This window comes from Anopheles ziemanni, chromosome 2 (assembly GCF_943734765.1).
Source record: "Anopheles ziemanni chromosome 2, idAnoZiCoDA_A2_x.2, whole genome shotgun sequence".
NCBI lineage: Eukaryota > Metazoa > Arthropoda > Insecta > Diptera > Culicidae > Anopheles > Anopheles ziemanni.
In genome coordinates this window covers 73,087,906-73,105,171 of record NC_080705.1, presented here as the reverse complement: position 1 = coordinate 73,105,171, position 17,266 = coordinate 73,087,906, and the positions used below count along the sequence as shown (strand labels likewise).

The 17,266-nt window shown below is 47.1% G+C and overlaps 1 protein-coding gene across 1 annotated transcript; it reads right to left on the bottom strand.

Annotated features, from left to right (window-relative positions):
• Positions 1-105: 105 nt before the first annotated feature.
• LOC131294297 (uncharacterized) lies at positions 106-7,462 on the bottom strand. Its single transcript, XM_058322343.1, has 8 exons — positions 5,088-7,462; positions 4,833-5,016; positions 2,917-3,262; positions 2,213-2,831; positions 1,974-2,145; positions 1,720-1,890; positions 1,483-1,641; positions 106-1,205 (listed from the first exon to the last, which is right to left on the bottom strand). The coding sequence occupies exons 1-8, from the start codon at positions 7,460-7,462 to the stop codon at positions 876-878; spliced, it is 4,356 nt and encodes a 1,451-aa protein (XP_058178326.1). The 3' UTR covers positions 106-875.
• Between the last annotated feature and the right edge of the window lie 9,804 nt (positions 7,463-17,266).

Below are 17,266 nucleotides of genomic sequence, written 5' to 3'. Positions count from 1 at the left end.
AGAAACACAAACGCAGGGTCCATGGAAGTGTTTGTTCGTGTTTCAGATGGGTGGAATTGTTCTTCACGTTTCGAGCATAAATTCTTTTAAAATTCAATTCCGATTGTTATTTGCCTCAGTTTACTCTATCTATGATAAGGAAGGTATTCTAGAAGTTAATAAACCTACATACAGCTAAAACATGCAGCCTGGAACCATGGAAGGAAGGAAGAAAATGTCACTAACTCTTCCGGTTCTATTTGCGCAAACAAAATAGAACCCTCTTTTGCTGCCATCATTGACTTGGGTGGTGTAGTTTGGAAAGAGAACTGTTTGGAAATGCGTTTAGGAAATAAATTACTATTTTTATTACTGCTTCGATTAGCAAACGTTTGTTCTTTTGTTTACCGCGGATTAAGATATCTAACTCTAAGATTCCTTTTTGTTTGTTCTATTTTGCATACGACACTCTAATAGCGAGAACAGCAAATCACAATCATAAACTACAGTCTAAAGTTTATCATGGAACTAGGGGATTGTATTATTTCGTTATCTAGCTTCCGGGTTTTCTACCACATCAAATCCTTAGTTTCTACTTAATCTCGCTTGCTGCTCGGATGAATGAAACATCGGAGAATGTGGATGTATTTGGAGAAACTATAACGTAAGGTTGCGAATAACAAAAGAGACAGGATATCGTTGAAGCGGATATAATCATCAAAACAAAGATACGATTAAAGGTAACAAGAAAAGCTGCTGTTTTCAGAAGAACAAATGACATAATGAGTACAAAGATAAATGAACAAAGAATTATTAAAAAGTAAGAAAACTAAGCAGAACATGGAGGATAGTCAGCAAAACAATAATTACACACTTCTCCCAAATACAAGTCAATTTTACGCAGTCGAATCGATGTAACAGCTTGCATCAGCACCCTGACTAAGCTGTAGTCCTGCTACCGCTGCTGGGGCACCGACAACACCACCGGCCACATTGTCGCCCATTGTCGTTGTTTCGTTTGCGTTTAGATCGATAATACCGTTCCCGTTGCCATTCAGTCCGCCGGCAATGTTTCCGTTCGCGCCAGCGCAGTTTAGATGATTCAGCTGTGCGGCGGTCACCAGCGGAAAGCTGGAGGCGGCCGCAAAGTTCGTTTCCTCCAGGTCTCGCTGCAGCTCCATCAGGGCCGGCGTTTGTTGTACAATCGATTTTACGCTGTCCAAAGTCTGGGGGGCAAATGGCGAAAAAGAGATATGTCTTACACTTTACAGCGGAGGAATCCAAATAGTATTTTACAACAATATCAGCTTTATCAATAAATTGAACCACTAATTTAACGCTTGTTCTTAAAGCATCAAGAGGCTTTTGCAAACCTTTTGAATATCTGATAGGACAAACATTAGACTGATTCCATATCTTTACTTCTAGAACATGAAAATTAATTTCGATTTATGTGTTAAAATGTGTGTATGTTACGTGTTACTGTTCTGTAGATTACCCTACCTCTAGTGCACGATCGATGGCCTCATACTGTCGCTTGGCCTCGCTCAATGCTTGGTGCCAGCTAGCTGTCATAACGATGTTTGGACTATTCGACGCATTACTAGCCATTTTCGCCAACTGCTGCTCCTTTTCATACAGCATTGTTTTAAGCTTGGGTATCTATTGGAAGTAGGCAAAAAGAAGAGATCGACATTTAAAACAAGTTTCTTCTCCGGCCGCTTGTTGTCGTCATATTACCTCAGTACAAGCTTGTACGATGAACTGTGACAGTTCCTGCTCCGGTACAGCTTCATCTTCATTGCAAAGTTTAAATGCATTCAAGATCTCCTCACGATCGATCACAATCTTTTTGGCCTGCTTACTATCACTGCAAAGTGTGCTCAGCTGGCAGATGTCTTCGTTTAGTTTCTGCCAAATTGAAGAAGAAAAAAATAACAAACGGAAAATGAGCAATAGAACTTCTCGGCTCAAGAAATCCACCGTCCACTCACATCAATTTCCTTGCGGTGCTTTACCAATTCAACCTTATTACTATTCAGTTCACTTCCCCGCAGCTGCAGCTGATGGTAGGCATCTTTCAGGTCATCCTGCAGCTTGTAGTTCAGCTCCTCGTACTCCTTTACTCGATCATGAATCTCCTCGTTAGATATCGCCAATTTGTTCCTAAGGGGGGAAGCACACATTCGATATTAGAACAAGAAAGCATTCGAAAGGTCAACAGAACACATACTTATGATTGATCAGCTCTTGGATGCAATGATCGTTGTCCATCTGCACGATCCGCAGGACCTTCAGCAGCTTGGTGATCAGATTATCGACATCGATCACTTGATCAACCAGCGACTGCGCGTTGCAATACTCGCAGATGGAGGGCATTTCGGCCATCGATGCTTCCGCGCAGCAACTATTCTCGTCGTCGTCCAGCGAGGACGAGTGACTTGCGGTTGTGTGGTCCTGTGTGGCCGTAGTAATCGCACCACCGGCCGCCGCCGACGAGGCCATCGTTGCGGCCGAGTTGCGCGCCTGCTGATCACTGCTGGTCGAATGGTGGAACCGCGAGGAACGCCCGCTGGCGATCATGTTCGATTGCAGCTCGATCTGTTGCCGGTTGGCGATGGCCTGTGAGAGGTTGTCGAGCGATTCGTCATGTGCCATCATCATGTGTCCGCTGGGCGCGTTTGCACACACTCCGCTCTCCATCGACGACGGCATTTCGATCTGTGAAATGCGGGTCGACGACGAGACCATGTTGTGTGAGTGCGAATCCGGCATCGTGACGTCTTCCAGCACGTTGTCCATCATCAGGCACGGTTCCGTTTCCGAGTCGAGCATTTCCGTTGAGTCCGATTCTAAAGTTTACCAGAAGACACAAAAAAACAATCAAATCAGTGAAACTATAAGTCAACCCATTTTGGCAGAGCACCTCGCCCTTACCATGGCCATTACTTTCGCGACACTCCTTGTTCGCATGGCCAGCGGCCCCATTAGTAGGTACGGCTGGTTTTACACTGGTCGTTTTGCTAGTCGCGTTCTTGATCGCACTTATGACGGCTGCGATAAACGATTGGCCACGTTGCGGCGAAAGTGGCACATCGCATCCATCGAAGCCACTCTTCGCGTTACCCTGAGCCACCTGTTGCTGCGACTGCTGCTGGTGTTGCAGATGTTGCTGTTGGTGTTTGGAATCGGACGGATACTTGTCGGACGTTTGCTCGTATTCTGGGCTGCCGTCACCACTGCTGGCACTGTTTGTGTACGCCTCATTGTGGTATATTACGTCCTGTGAAAACGAGAAACCGAAACATTGATTAACATTCGGCTAAGGACTCCTGTTGAAAACCAATAAGAAAAAACACGCACACACAGCCACATTTTCTCATGCAAATGCGACGATACTTATTGCCGTTTCAAGCTAAACGGTCATTCTTCATCTATTTTAAGCAACATCCAAGCACCCAGGAAGCAACACGGTACATTAAAACGACGGACAGATGGAGCTGGCGTAGGTTAGGAGAGTTGAGGACATTCTATTGAACATCTATAGTCGTTGGTTTGCTTGTGGTTTTCATTAAAGCCAGGGACTAACGACCGTTGAAGTGGATAAAATATGTCCGATAATACTTGTCATGCTGCCAATAATATAATTATAAGCTAAGAGACACTGTACAGCAACAGTTAGAGATGATAATGATGATGATGATGATGGGCCTCAAGCTTTACCAAAGTATCGAACGACTCGTGGGCTTTTCTGGTATCTTTTACCTCTTTCTGATTTGTAAAAAAACATATTGTGGGGATAGTTCTTCGAATCGAAGTTTTTCATTTTTATATATTAGTACAGTTTATCTGCTTTTCAATTGTCAATAGTATCGTCAAGGAAGTAGATGCGCACAATTCAATAAAAAAATGAATGAAGATATTGAGAGTTTCATGTATTTAAAATGTTTCTTGTGTATAAAAATAGTCGAGAGAACAAAATTTGAAGAGTACAATAGGAGAGTATCATTTTGCCTTACAAAATTGGGTTGGCCGTAGTGTAGTCCCGGACATAAATAAACCCTATAGTGCGTATCCTACAAGTCGCATTGATATTCTTGTAAAAACAGTCGAAATCAGATGCACGTTGGGGAATATAGGATCTAACAATACTGGATCATCACAAGGGCCATTCCGGGAGACTATTCGTAGTTAAATGAAGGAAAGTTAACACTCACAAACTCACACGCAAGCACGCCTGGACACACTGCCGACTTACCGTATGGCACGTAATCGCTACACAAATTTTAATTGTTAGTCGCGACAGGGGGTTCGTTTTAGCAAACGCACCCGCAATGCGAATCACCAATTATTTCGTTTTGGGGTTTTGCAGCAACGAATCAAACCCCGTTTGGGGAAGGGGTGTAGCATGCCCGATGCATTTCATGGGGACATAATGTAAACAAGCGCAGCACACGATACGCAGCCGTCCGTTGCACCCGGGGGAGTGCATTTCATGTAAACACATTAGTACAAGCGGAAAAACCAAAACACAGAGAGACAAAGAGGTGGAGCGAGCGCATACGATCGTATTCGAAACGGGATCAACGAGCAACGGGTCGATTTGTCGATTGAAAATGGAATACACATAGAGAGAAAAAGAGGGAGAGAGAAAGACAGAGAGTGATTTGTTAGGGAAAGACGGTGTTAGTACGAGTGTGAATGATTGAACATGATGTAATTAGCCACATGATTTGATTAAAATACATAATTTCTACAACATTCTACCACAACTGCCTACAAATTAAACGAAAGACGATAACATAACTCCCAAGAACCCACAAATGTTTCACAAGCCACCATCAAAGACTCACCTCTAGGTCCTGCTCCGAGATGTTGTAGGATGCAATTAACTGCTCGACCAGGTTGTCCAGCCGCGAACCGAGTCCGGAGAGTGCCACCGACGCACCGGAGACGGCGGCCCCTTGTTGCAGTAGGATATCTTTCGAACGACTCTCTAGGGCGTTGTACTTTGCTTGCATTCCCAGGTATTCTTGTCTAGAAGGTAAAAAATGATCTCGAATAAGGAACCAAACTGCAAAGTGAAAGACACAGAAAGCTGTAATTACCTTCTCTGCTCAGATATTCGGACTAGATGGCGGCACTCTTCCTGCTGCCGCTCGATACTGCTCTCCCGCTGCTGCAAGCTTTGCCGCAGCAGGGCCACCTCCTGCTCGGCCTCCTTCAGTGCGTCCATGCAGGATTGCTTTTCCACCTGCAGGAAGTCTTGCATTTCGCTCGATTCCTCCTCGAGCTCAGTCTTCTGGCGTAGCAGCTCCTCCTGGTTCTTCAGCGAGCGCTCCATGTCCATCTGCAGCGCCCGGCAGATCGACTGCAGCCGTACGATCTCGTCCTGTTTCTTCTCCAACACCGTGCCGGACAGTTGCAGCTGCGACTCCAGCATCAGCAAACTGTCGCAGTCGCCGGTGTCGGCGTTGTTGGGAATGGCCTGCATGGACTCGAGCATGCCCAGCACCCGGTCGGTGTTGTTCTGCAGTTCCCGTTGAGCGGCAAGCTTTTCCTCGCGCTCGACCAGCAGCTTCTGCTCGAGGGAGGTCACCAGTTGGGACTTCTCCGACAACTTCGACATGAGCGTGGTGTACTCGGTGGTGATCTTCTTCAGCTTCTCCTCGAGCCGTTCCATCTCTTTGTCGCGGATGTCCGATTGGGTTTGTTTGGTGGCCGTCTCGACGGCATCGATGCGGATGTTCCTCGCGTTCCCACCGAACGCGTCCTCCACGTCCTGGCAGGTGATGGCCGTCTGTACGCTCGTTTCGTGGTAGATCTTTGTTTTCTGGAACAACTTTTTCGCCGCGGCCGACGACGAGGAGAGCGACGAAGCCATCGCGCCGAGGCGGGAGTGAGAGGACGAGATCGATTTGTTCGAGGCCATACCCTGCTGGTCCGACTTGTTGTTGGTGGTGGTTGCCGTCGTAGGCACCTTCTTGTACAGTGACATGGCCATGCGGTTGGAGACCTGTTCGCGCGTTACGGAGTTGCTACGAGAACCGGCGCCACTGCCCGCCCCAGCCTTTAGATCTTCGGCCGAGCGTTCTTTTCGTCGCCGTGGGAGCGTGGCGAATTTATCCACTCCGCTGGGCAAACTCATCGGCGAACCGGTGGTGCCGGTGGAAGGCTTGGATGGCCCGTCCAGTGCCAAAGGTCCGACGCGCGTTTTGACGGACAACCCTTCGGGCACGACCGAGCTCGCTCGGGTGGAACGGGGTGTTGTATTACCGCCGCCACAACTGGGCCCTCCCCTGCCACCAACCGACGGCCACCGACCGTCGTCGGTCGGCGTTCCGAGTGGTGTGCGCCCGCGGGTGATGGACGGAGTGCGCGAAACGGTCACCCGCTGCCCGGACGGCGAATCCTTGATGCCCGTCGGCAGCGAGTCCGGTTTCAGCGGGCGCCTTGGCGGTGGCATCGGTTTGATGGGTGTCTGCTGAATGCGATTCACGCTACCCGACATCGAGCTGCTGGCCGTCGTGCCGGTCGACGAGACGGACTTATCCCTCGAGCGTGCCCGCTCTCTGGCGGCGGCGGCCACACTCAGCGCCGAAGCCGGTGGCGTCGACTTGAGGTTCAGCGAAACCGACCGACCCAACGATGAACCGCGCGACCGCGAACTACTCCGACCACTGCTCGACACACTCTCGGTCGACTTCCGGGGCGACCGGCTGGCCGGTGGTTCCTTCACCGCCACCTTCTTCTTCACCGCACAGCCACCAGCCTTGCGCAGCGAGCTGACCGGGCCGCCCGTAACCGACGAGCTTTCGCTGCCACCCTCGCTCGCGCAGTAATCCGTACTGAGGCGCCCGCACAGCACCGTGCTGCCAGTCTTATCGTAGATATCCGAGCTGTAACTTATCATGCTCGAGTTGCACGACATGCTCATCCCGTTCGGTTCCCCGTCCAGCCCGCAGCAGCTGCTTGCGTAACCGGCACTATTGTTGCTCAGCGCCCGCTGCAGCACGCCCGTGTCCGTGAGGGAACCGGATCCGGCACCGAACTCGACCCCGCTATCGCTGCCATCGCCGCCTCCAACCACCGCGCCGCCACCGCCAGCGGTCGTGCAAGCTACCACCGTCGTCTCGCCGATGGTCAGCGCCCTCAGCTTCTCGCCACACTGTTCCAGCTCCGGCTTGATGAGATCCTCGATCAGCTCGCTCACCTTCGCGTCCAGCTGCAGCTCGTTCGCGTCCAGCTTGTCCGTGCGCTCGATCAGCGACGAGCAGTTGCAGTCGGTCACGGTGAAGGAGCTCTCCATGGACGACTTGGTGGAGTCACCGTCCTGCAGCGCCAGGATCTTCTCCAGCTGCTCCGTCTCGTTCGCGTCGGACGCGTCGGCGGGCTGCCGTAGCTCCTGCTCTTCACCAGCTTCGCATCCTTCGGTCGGCCCCACCGATTCGACGGGTTCCGACGGGATGTTCACGTCCTCCATCGTGCGGAAGGCCAAAACCGGTCGTTATAGGGTCGTCATGTGGCTCACCGGAGCCTTCGCTTGCAGTGCGCTTTCGTCCTACAATCTCCAACCCGCCAGGCCGCCGGTTGTCATATCGATTGTACAGCGTACCGGCGAAAGATGGTTGACGTTTGACGATCTTGGTGTAAACTGAAAAGACAAGCGGAGAATAAAAACCTTCCATTAGTGACACACAAGGGAGACACATACCGAAGCTAAACACTTTAAAAACTGAACTGAAGTGATCCGACTTTCTCGGCGGCGTGGCAGCTATTATATGGCCACCCACAAACAAGGTACCGACAGTGGGGGTTATCTTATCGGGACTTTCAAAGTACTATTAGCCGAGGAGATAAAATGACAACGCAGTGTTTGCAAAAATCGATAAATTTCTACCACGATGATTTCTATCAGTGGCTTCAGTTTTCTGCGAACGAGTAAAGCACATTCGATTGTTTCGTCAAACCATTTTATGATGAAGTGAAGAAGATGTTATTGCAAAATTGTGCTTATTTTGACTATTTTTATTGGTACACGGTATTATATTGCTGTATTCGAACCATATGAAACATATTTTAAACAAAATTCAATCGCTTGTCTGATTTTCGATTTCTTCAAAAAAATATGGAGAAGATAAATAAAATTGGTCGATAGTGATTATAATTTTTAGGAGGAAATCTTAGTGAGAAATGAGTACAAGAACTCGTACTATGTATTTTACGCCGGTCTACGGTGGAAATGGCCACACACAAGGTCACGTTTCACTCGGCAATCATACTTTATTCTTCTAGATTTTCCCGAAACCGCGAAAAAGACATTCGAATCACATTCCGTTCACACAAAGCAATGATGACGAGCATTAAAGCATAGGAGAATGCATTCTGGCAGATTCTTCGGGTCGTTCGGTTCAATCGCATTCGCTTCCCATGCCCACAACCAACTAACATTAATTTTGTGCATTTCGTGGGAAAAACAAAGCATGATGAACATATACCCCCAGGGAGGATCGCTTCTCTGTCGCAAAAAAATGGCTTCTTTGCTCACGATTTTCACATCAATCGTCCCCCGCTTCGGAGACCCACTCAATCCTACGCCCATCTCGGCAGACGAGGTGGAAAACAGGCGCGCATAAAGATCTTTAAACCGAAGCCTTCGGTCGAATTTGCAGCTGCGAAACCTAATGAACGTGGCCTATTACACGGAATTATGAAAATTATGATTTAACCAACAAAAGAAAGGGGAGATTGCAGCTTCACTGGCGCGCGAGCGTTCGCTTTTTCTTCTGCTCCAGATCGATTGCGACCGAAACCGACGAGAAACAACTAATGGGAATGGAAAATGGTGGAAGAGAGGCAACGAAATGTATGTGGTAGCTTAATTGGAAATTATTAAATCGGCCTTTTATAATCACACTCCATAAATGCTCGCCGGTTACTTAACTTAACGCTCGATCGTGTTTCGGTTTTTTTACGTCCAAACAGCAGTGGAAGTATCGTAAAACCTGAAAAGAATATCGCCTACATTACATTACACCACGTAATGAGGCAAAAAGGAGCGATAAGGAAAGATGAAATAATAGCTCCGAAAGATCACGCTTGAGATTGCAAAAATGGTTTGCAAATGGGCTGGTGGGACAAGAACCAAAAAATAAAACACATGGTTGACCCTGAGTACAACAACGATGTTTTTTAATGGGCAAATAAACGATACCCACTAGTACGGATTAACACGGTCGTAAGCGATGGGAAGCGAAAACCGGCCGGACGTGGAGTTGAACTTTAGAAGGTCTAAATCTTACGCTTTACCGTAAACCCTTCCCGACGGCGTCGACCGGTTATTTTGAGTTGGGAAGAAACATTTTGCGAAGTTAATTTATTTTGTAAGCCTTGCGGCATCATTCATACAACACCACATGGAACGGATTTCCTGGACAAAAACGATGCAAAACTTTCGTGAAAATATATTAACCAACCGGTGGCTACCCATTTTCGAATAAGTTGAGCAAAATGTTGCCATTACCGGAGTGGATTTGAATAATGATATGCGGACGCGTCAGTAGAAAGGTTATAGTTTCGTAAAACACAAAATCCGAGCGGAAGCAATTCGTGTTTGATTTCAGCAATAACCTGCGGCCTTCCGTTTGGGCCAGTTGGCGCAGGAGCCGTTACCGCGGTCACATTCATCCACCGAACGGAAACTGCTAGAGATGTGACATTAATGCAAGCAAAAGTTAAACCTTTTCCTTTATTTCCTTATCGCCCAGAGCGAGTGGAATTTTAGCAGGCGGACCTTCCGCCGCACGTTTGAGATGCTGGGGGAATTCAAAATGAATTTCCTGTCCATCAAATTTGCTTTCGGCGGAGCAATCTCTTCCAGTTCAACACCTCTATCTAAACTGATGCAGATACATCGGTGTCGAATCGGACTCAAAACGGCTTTCCGCACACCCGGGGATGACAAGGGAGATCTACCAATGTGTCCAACACTTTGGTTCACCAGAGACACGAAGTAATACACAAAAGTACAGAGCAAAGTTTTGGGATGATCTTCCAACCCACGTTTAGCAAATGGGGGAAATAATTCCAATCAGAAAGAGGCCACTCCTTTTCGCTTAGGGGTGAACGCTGCTGGCGCTGCACATGTTTTGATGTGTCCATTCTGGCAAATGGCCGAAATGGTCGATTCGTGCGAAATTAGGCTGTCTGCGGCACTATCCCTCGGGACATATGACCGTAGTGTTTTTTTCCCGTACGCGAAAGGCATGAGGGTAGTTTAGGGGTGAAGGCGAACATTGGAAAACGTGATATTCTGCCCAAATTTAGCAGCCGGCAAAACACCATTCACTGGGGTATTACCTGTTTTATTAACTATTTTTAATATACGCGTAAAAGCACAGGAAATTTGGTTATTGAGTTTAATGTACGTTTATGCTTTACGTGTTTCATTTTCTAGTATTGTTGTTGTATTGTATGAAATGCAATATTTTTCCATGTTTCCAGTTTAAATTACAGCTCACCGGAAACTTTCGAGAAGTTCTTACTTTCATTCTATTTAACATCATTTTTTTAAAGTTCGAAAATATATAGACTTACTTTTGGATTTAATATCTATTAATTTTGATATTTTCAAGGTGAATTATCATCGTCTCGCTTTCTACGTTCTAACATTTTTTTGGACCTGGATAAGGGCAGTTTTACCTTTGTGTTAAATCGTTTCCCGTCATTCTCGTCAACAGAGATTCGTTTAGCGAACACAAAACCCCCCCGAATGTTATCATGTTTTGTCCGAGGGGAAGGTTGTTCAACAAATGCTCCAATATATCTTGGACACGTGTAGCCCCTCGGACCGCTTGCTAACAAAAATCGCAATTCGACAGGTTCATGTTATACATTGTTCACGCCGACCACTTTCACTCACACCAAATCTCGTCGAAGAAGTGGCCGGACGCGATCGATTGCACCCAAATTGGTACGATTTTCTTACGAAGCCATCCGAAGGTGGCTACAATCGATACGGCGTGCTGGTTCGTGTGCATGTTCCGCGCACGCCACGTGCAGGGAGACTCGTCGTGTTATCTGAGACATTCCCGATATTTATTGTAGGTTTACTTTTATTACAAAACAGCGGGATTGGGTGCGTGTCATCCCGTGTATAGCATCCACGTCCCCCTTGCAACCTTATTCCTTGGGGATTCATAATGGCACGCTGCAACGCTGGTACGGATGTGCCGTATGCTTATCGCAACCCTCGCAGCATATTGGATTTCTTTATGCGCCTGCATTATGCCTACCGACCGGAATTCCCTTTATGGGCAATGTCGTTTCTCGGAGGTTTGACCTTCCCTGCAAACTAAAGTTGTGAATGTTTCATCAACGATGTCTCGGGAGTATGCGCTCTGGTCCATCAAATCATTGTTACATCTTACTGGTTGCAATCCAACAGCAATTCGTTGATGTTTCCCTGAAGACAAATTAGATCGACCACAACGCGCTGAAACATTATTGATTCAATACACAAGGCATAAGACATACAACTATTTGCACATTCCTATTTCGAATGACGTCCTCCTGGGAAGTAATTGGATCAAGAAAAATCCGAACAAAAATCAATACTATTGAGTCCAACGTTGCTAATGCCCAGTGCAACGAATGACAATAAAAGAAACCTCCATATTATTCTTTTCAAATCCTTTCCTGTTGAAGGAAGATCATAGTGACATCATCCAACGAATAAGAATACTGAAGGTCACGCGATGCAGCAAAATGCAAGCGGCTAACTATCTATTACCTTCTAGAACCCATCGGTTACGTCTGTCCGAAATGTCTACGAAACCATCGCCTTCACCAGCGTAATCAACAGACAATGACATTATTTCATTCGCCGCCATCAAGGCACGGTCGGAACGTGGCTGAAAGTTGCTCCCTCTGACGTCGGTACCATAATTCACTAAATTAATTAAAACATAAGCCAACGATAGCCAGCTGCAAAAACTGCACACACACCGGATCTTCCTTCAATCTCCGTTCCAACCACGTTTCGAGGTGTGGTTTTCTTTATGCACGCGAAAACTTCTGCCACCCAACCAAGGGATTATTTTGTGTACAAACTGTGATGAACTTAAAAATCTGACCACCATCCTTTCCGTCCTCAGCCAGGATATACCGTGTTCTCACCCTTGGGCAGCTATGTGGCATCGGAAAATTATTATAACTACCCAACGTCACGCAATCGGATCAAATTCCACCGTAATTCCCCGCGGTGGCATGCAAAGGGGACGGGGAGGCGGTTTGCAGGGAGTTACATACGATCTGCATACTTTCACACGCTAAGCGTAGTGGGGTAAAGGACTCCGAAAGAAAGACCGGGGACGCGACGAGGATGACAAACTTCATGGGAATATGGCTCAATCACGGAATGTTTACGATGGTATCGATTTAAGGTTAACAGTTGAATTTACAAACCGCACGAAGAAGCAACGCCCTCCGCGCGGGCGCGCTAGAATTAAATTACGATCCAATTTGTAAGATTACGGAAAATTCTGTTGGCGGAAATGTTAACTTATGTTGTCAGATGGGATGGAAAAATGAAAAATTATCCATGCGGTTTGGTGGTGAATATTTAAAATTCAACAAAGCACAGTGAAGCAGAAAAATTCGTAAACATACCAATTTCATGATACGAGTCTCGAGAAAAAAAGGAAAACTTTATTTAAAAAAATCTCATCATTAAGTCATTGCGCTATTTTGGGAAGCACCTTCTGCAAATTCGTAAATTGATTCGCAATACACCATCCGCGAATATTCGTTCGCATAACGAACGAGAGGTGTTTCTGCGTAATAAACTAACGACATGGATAATTATTTCATTAGACAACAAAAAAAAAGTAAAAGTAAGATATCTATCGAACACTTTTGATGCTGCCGTGCGTTGATCGAAGCGTGGAGGAATTAATAAACCACCTCGCGATCCCAAGTGGCCGAGTGTCCGAAAGAGAAGAAAACGTCCCATTTTCCTTCACCGAATGTCGAAACTACCACGTATGTGTTCCCACGTTTGGAAAAACACACTTTTTTTGGTGTCTGTCCTTAGCTGTAGTAGGAGTTAATCGGCTCCGCAATTAACAAACGCAGAAATAAATGGACCCTCTCGCATCGCGAACGCATCGATTGCGCAGAAAACGCAGAAGGTCTAAGCCCGAAACGTTGCTCCGAAAAAGGCGAAACAATGGCATCCGCAAGACGTTTTTACTTCTTCTTTTGACAACCCACGAAACACCACGTGGGCAGTTCTGCGGTGGGTGACTATCATTAATAAGGCGAATAAGATACGATGGGTAAGAAAACTAGCCCAAAGATGGGCACAGATTGATTGTTGGCGAGCGATGGCCGTCCGGGAGGGAGTTCAAGGAAAATATCTTCAGCCACACAACAGACGGACGTCGATGCTGGGTCGGACGCAATTCGGGGGCGTCACTTAATTTTGTGGTATGAACTTCAGAGAGGTAAATGATCTGAGCGGACAATTTACGGATGATTCATTTCGATTTGATTGTTGGAACGAGAGCGAGAAAAAGTTGTATATTTTTACCATGTTTTAAAATCATTTTACCAAACAGTTTGAAACCGATTTGTCTAAAAATCATTAACTACTTACTTCCCTTATAATTACTTGCTTGACGTCAAATGGGGTTTTATCTCTACAAAACACGCAATCTAAGCCTCACATTGAATAATTTTTCTTATTACTTCTCGCTTGGCTATTCGAAAACAACGAAAAGCCCTAGGTGCCATCGCCGTCGTGTTCCATCATTGGACTCCAAAACCCGGCCCTCTTCTTCGTCATCCCACCCGAGGGCACAAGAAATAACCCAGCAAAGCAATCCACCGATTCTGCAGACAACAAAAAACAAAGCGACCAGGAACAAACTCCACTTTCAACCGAACATGACACCTTTTCCTCTGAAGAAGCGAGCACCCCTGGTGGATTTTGGAAAGGTAACGAAGACAAGAGAAAAACGCTCGTCCGCTTATTGAATTCTCTTCGGAGGGTTTAACGATCGTCAGGCGACCGTCGTCTCGAAGAAAGGAGGGAAGCGGCGAGAAAATAAGACGATCTTCGGTAGAAGTCGGTCGCCGGCGGCGGCTTCGAGGCCGGCACCTTTGCGTTTGACCTTCACAAGGCTGGTCGGTCCGGCAGCTGCCATCCTGATTGCTACCTTTTGGTGGTCGCTTTTTGCGGTTCATGAGAGTTTAAACTTATTCGTCAGCTTCTTCGCCCGACGGTTTATACTGATGTTGTTCCCGTTGGCCCCGATTTTTCCCTTGCGTTCCTTCCGTCGTATGTCTTTATTTCAGTGTGTACCAGAAAGCCTTCCATTCCGCGGGATAGTGGCGTCACGCGCTCGAAAGACGCTCGAAAAACGGTCAAGCAAAGCGGTAATTAACAGTTCACCGTCGCATGATCGATAAAGTTTGTCGAGCCACTCATTAGTCAAAGGCAGGGAAGAGGATGGAAAAACACTTTCGAACCCTGGAAATGGCCCGAAGAGAATGGTTTGATCCCAATTTGATAATTCCTACACGGCAGCTGGCATTCCGAGGGTGGGTAATTATTTCCATCTCCGTGTTACGAAACTACAAAGAGAAACGATAAAAGCATTAATATTTTTTTGGGAGATTCTCTTTCCAGAATCCATTTTGAAAAACAAACCATCCGAGAGGCGAGAGTTAGTCCGCCGGAAGTGTGCCGTATAAACGTCTAGAAACCAGCGACATGCATGCTTATTACGACTTTCCGTACCGGCAAGGAAGCGGGCGTCAATTTCCTCCGGGAACACAACAATAGAACGACCTCTCCACGTTCTCAGGCATCTGGCAATTTAGTTATCAAATGGTAATAAACTTACAATGCTGATGATTCGCTGGTGAGGGTCGCCTTAGGTTTATTAAATGGGGAGAAAAATCACGCCGTTCCCACACGGGACAAATACTTTGAAGAGTCTACTAGGTTCGTTAGGCGGTCGAATCTGTTCTCGGTTCTCAGCGGACACGATAAGCCGTCACACAGTGTTTCCTTCCCCGATGCACTTCAGACTCAGTTCCGGCTCCTATTCGTTTTTTTTTTATACGAACTCTACTTTAACTGCTCCCCGTTCTCCTATGAAACACACACACCAACGCGAGATCCAAATGATTCAAGGCGGAAATCTTTGTCAGAAAAACATCACACGTTTGCACTCGTGGCAGCATTATCAACCCAAATGGGTGTGCAATCATGGCGTCCAACACATTCGAAAGGAAAGGTTTAATAAGTGGGGTTTTATTGCCCGCAGGGAAGAAAAAAGGGAGTCGCGTGTGTCAGGCTGAAGTGGCGACGACCCTCGCCAACCACAAACTCTACTATGTAACAGCGGGACCGCGCGCGTTTTACATGACGTTCGAAAGTGAGAAAACGCAAATCTACCCCCAAAATCAAGCCGATCCACCCGAGGCAATGTAACAACATAAAGGAATGCCGCGCACAATATGCACCCTCACTTGCCACCCCGGGTGATTGACGCGGTGAAGCTAAATATCTGGAGCAAGTCGGCCTTAGATAACCACTAGCGGAAACACTGCACAACGTCCCAAATCGGCAGATATCACAAACCGATCAAAACCGGCGTCGGTTGGTGGTCCATTTCATGGGAACAGTTAAACATGCTTGAGCCCCCCGAAGGGGGAAGGTGATACCCATTTCTCAGCTCACTTTATGCGCGCCCGGCCTGTCAAATTAGCTTCTGATCCAATCGCGCGAACCAGATTTCGGCAGGCCGCGTGCAGCGAACCTGCAGCGGCGAGGTGTTGCATAAAAATAACGAAAAGAAATTGACAACTACCACGCAGTTTTGGGGTTGAGCCACACCACCCTTACGTCACGGTAAGGACACTGGCGTGTGTCAAGATGATGACGTTGCGAGAAAAGCGGGCCAATCATTGAAACAGAAGACGAAAAATGCATTGCCAGACCAAATGAACACACGAATCGAGTCGATGGAAAGGTGTGATTGTTTTCGGTGCCATTTGCCACAACGAGATACAAATGGCAGGCGAGCTTCAGCGTCTCGTTCCGAAACCACGGATCGCTACTGATGATGCGCGGTAAATTAATGCATCACTTTAACCCCGCGAGCTGTCACAAGAAACCTGGGAGCCCCAATCTATCTCTCTATCTCTATCTCCCGAATGACAGCACGGTCTCGCTCACCTTCCTCTCTCGCGTTACCGTTTCCACGAACGAACGATGGGAAAATTCTGACATCATCCGTCGTACCACGAACCGAAATTTCGTCGGGCACTGGGCCACCGAGCCACCCGATCCCGCTTAGCATACAATGGCCACATTAAATCAGCTCATCAAGAAATCCAAATCGGCGGGCACGCATCTGCCCTGGGCATCACCAACCCGTTCGGAGCTCATTTGTTATGTGTTATTTCCCTCGGGCCGGCTCGGGGAAAGCTTCACGGGCACGAGGCGGGGAAAACCAACATCCGGCCCCCGGTAGCGACCTGGGTGTGCATCTGGTTTGATAACTGTTTTAAAGGCAACCCCCATAACCACGGACGGCCACGGCTTCAGCTCGCCGAGATTAAACGGTGGCACGATGGTAGCAGCCCCCGAAAAAGGGCAAGACACTTTGTCACATTGAAATGCAGCGACAACAACATGGTCTGGCCGCATGAGGGATGGAGATAAATTATTCCCCGATTGTCTTCAGGCTCGGCGGGGAGGACAAATGAGCTGCTTCACACCGTTTAACAAAACACAGGAGCGCAGCGCACGATGCAGCAGCACGATTTTGCTGCATTTAGATAAGCTTTTAGCACGCATATTTGCAATTCTGCATACGAGATGCAACGGTGTTGATGTGGAATGGTTTTCAGCGCTTAGTCTCTTTTGAAGCACAAATAAAAACCGCCAACTCAAGTTGAATCACACAAATGTAACGAGCTATTTCCGAACCAAATAGAAGCTGTACAAAATGTATGCACTTGTCAGCCATTAAGAACTAAAGACAAAAAGCTTACAAAAGGCAAACTCTCAACCGGTGAATTCTTCATATGAGGATGTACGAGCTGGTAACATGACGGAGATATGAGGCTTTCAGAAGAAACACTTCCCCCTCCAAGTACACTTCCAAACGGACCATTTTCAGTTGTACTGCTTCAGGATGAATTATTCGAGGCCGGCACTCATGTGTGATAAACTACAAACTAAATCAACTTTGATTCAGAAGTGATTCAT

Bases quoted from the DNA above. Each gene is read 5' to 3' on its own strand.
- LOC131294297 (XM_058322343.1), bottom strand. From the start codon at position 7,462: ATGGAGGACGTGAACATCCCGTCGGAACCCGTCGAATCGGTGGGGCCG. The intron at 2,146-2,212 runs GTATGTGTTCTG...TTCCCCCCTTAG, and splicing joins CAAGAGCTGATCAATCATAA to GAACAAATTGGCGATATCTA. The intron at 1,891-1,973 runs GTGAGTGGACGG...TCAATTTGGCAG, and splicing joins AGCACCGCAAGGAAATTGAT to AAACTAAACGAAGACATCTG.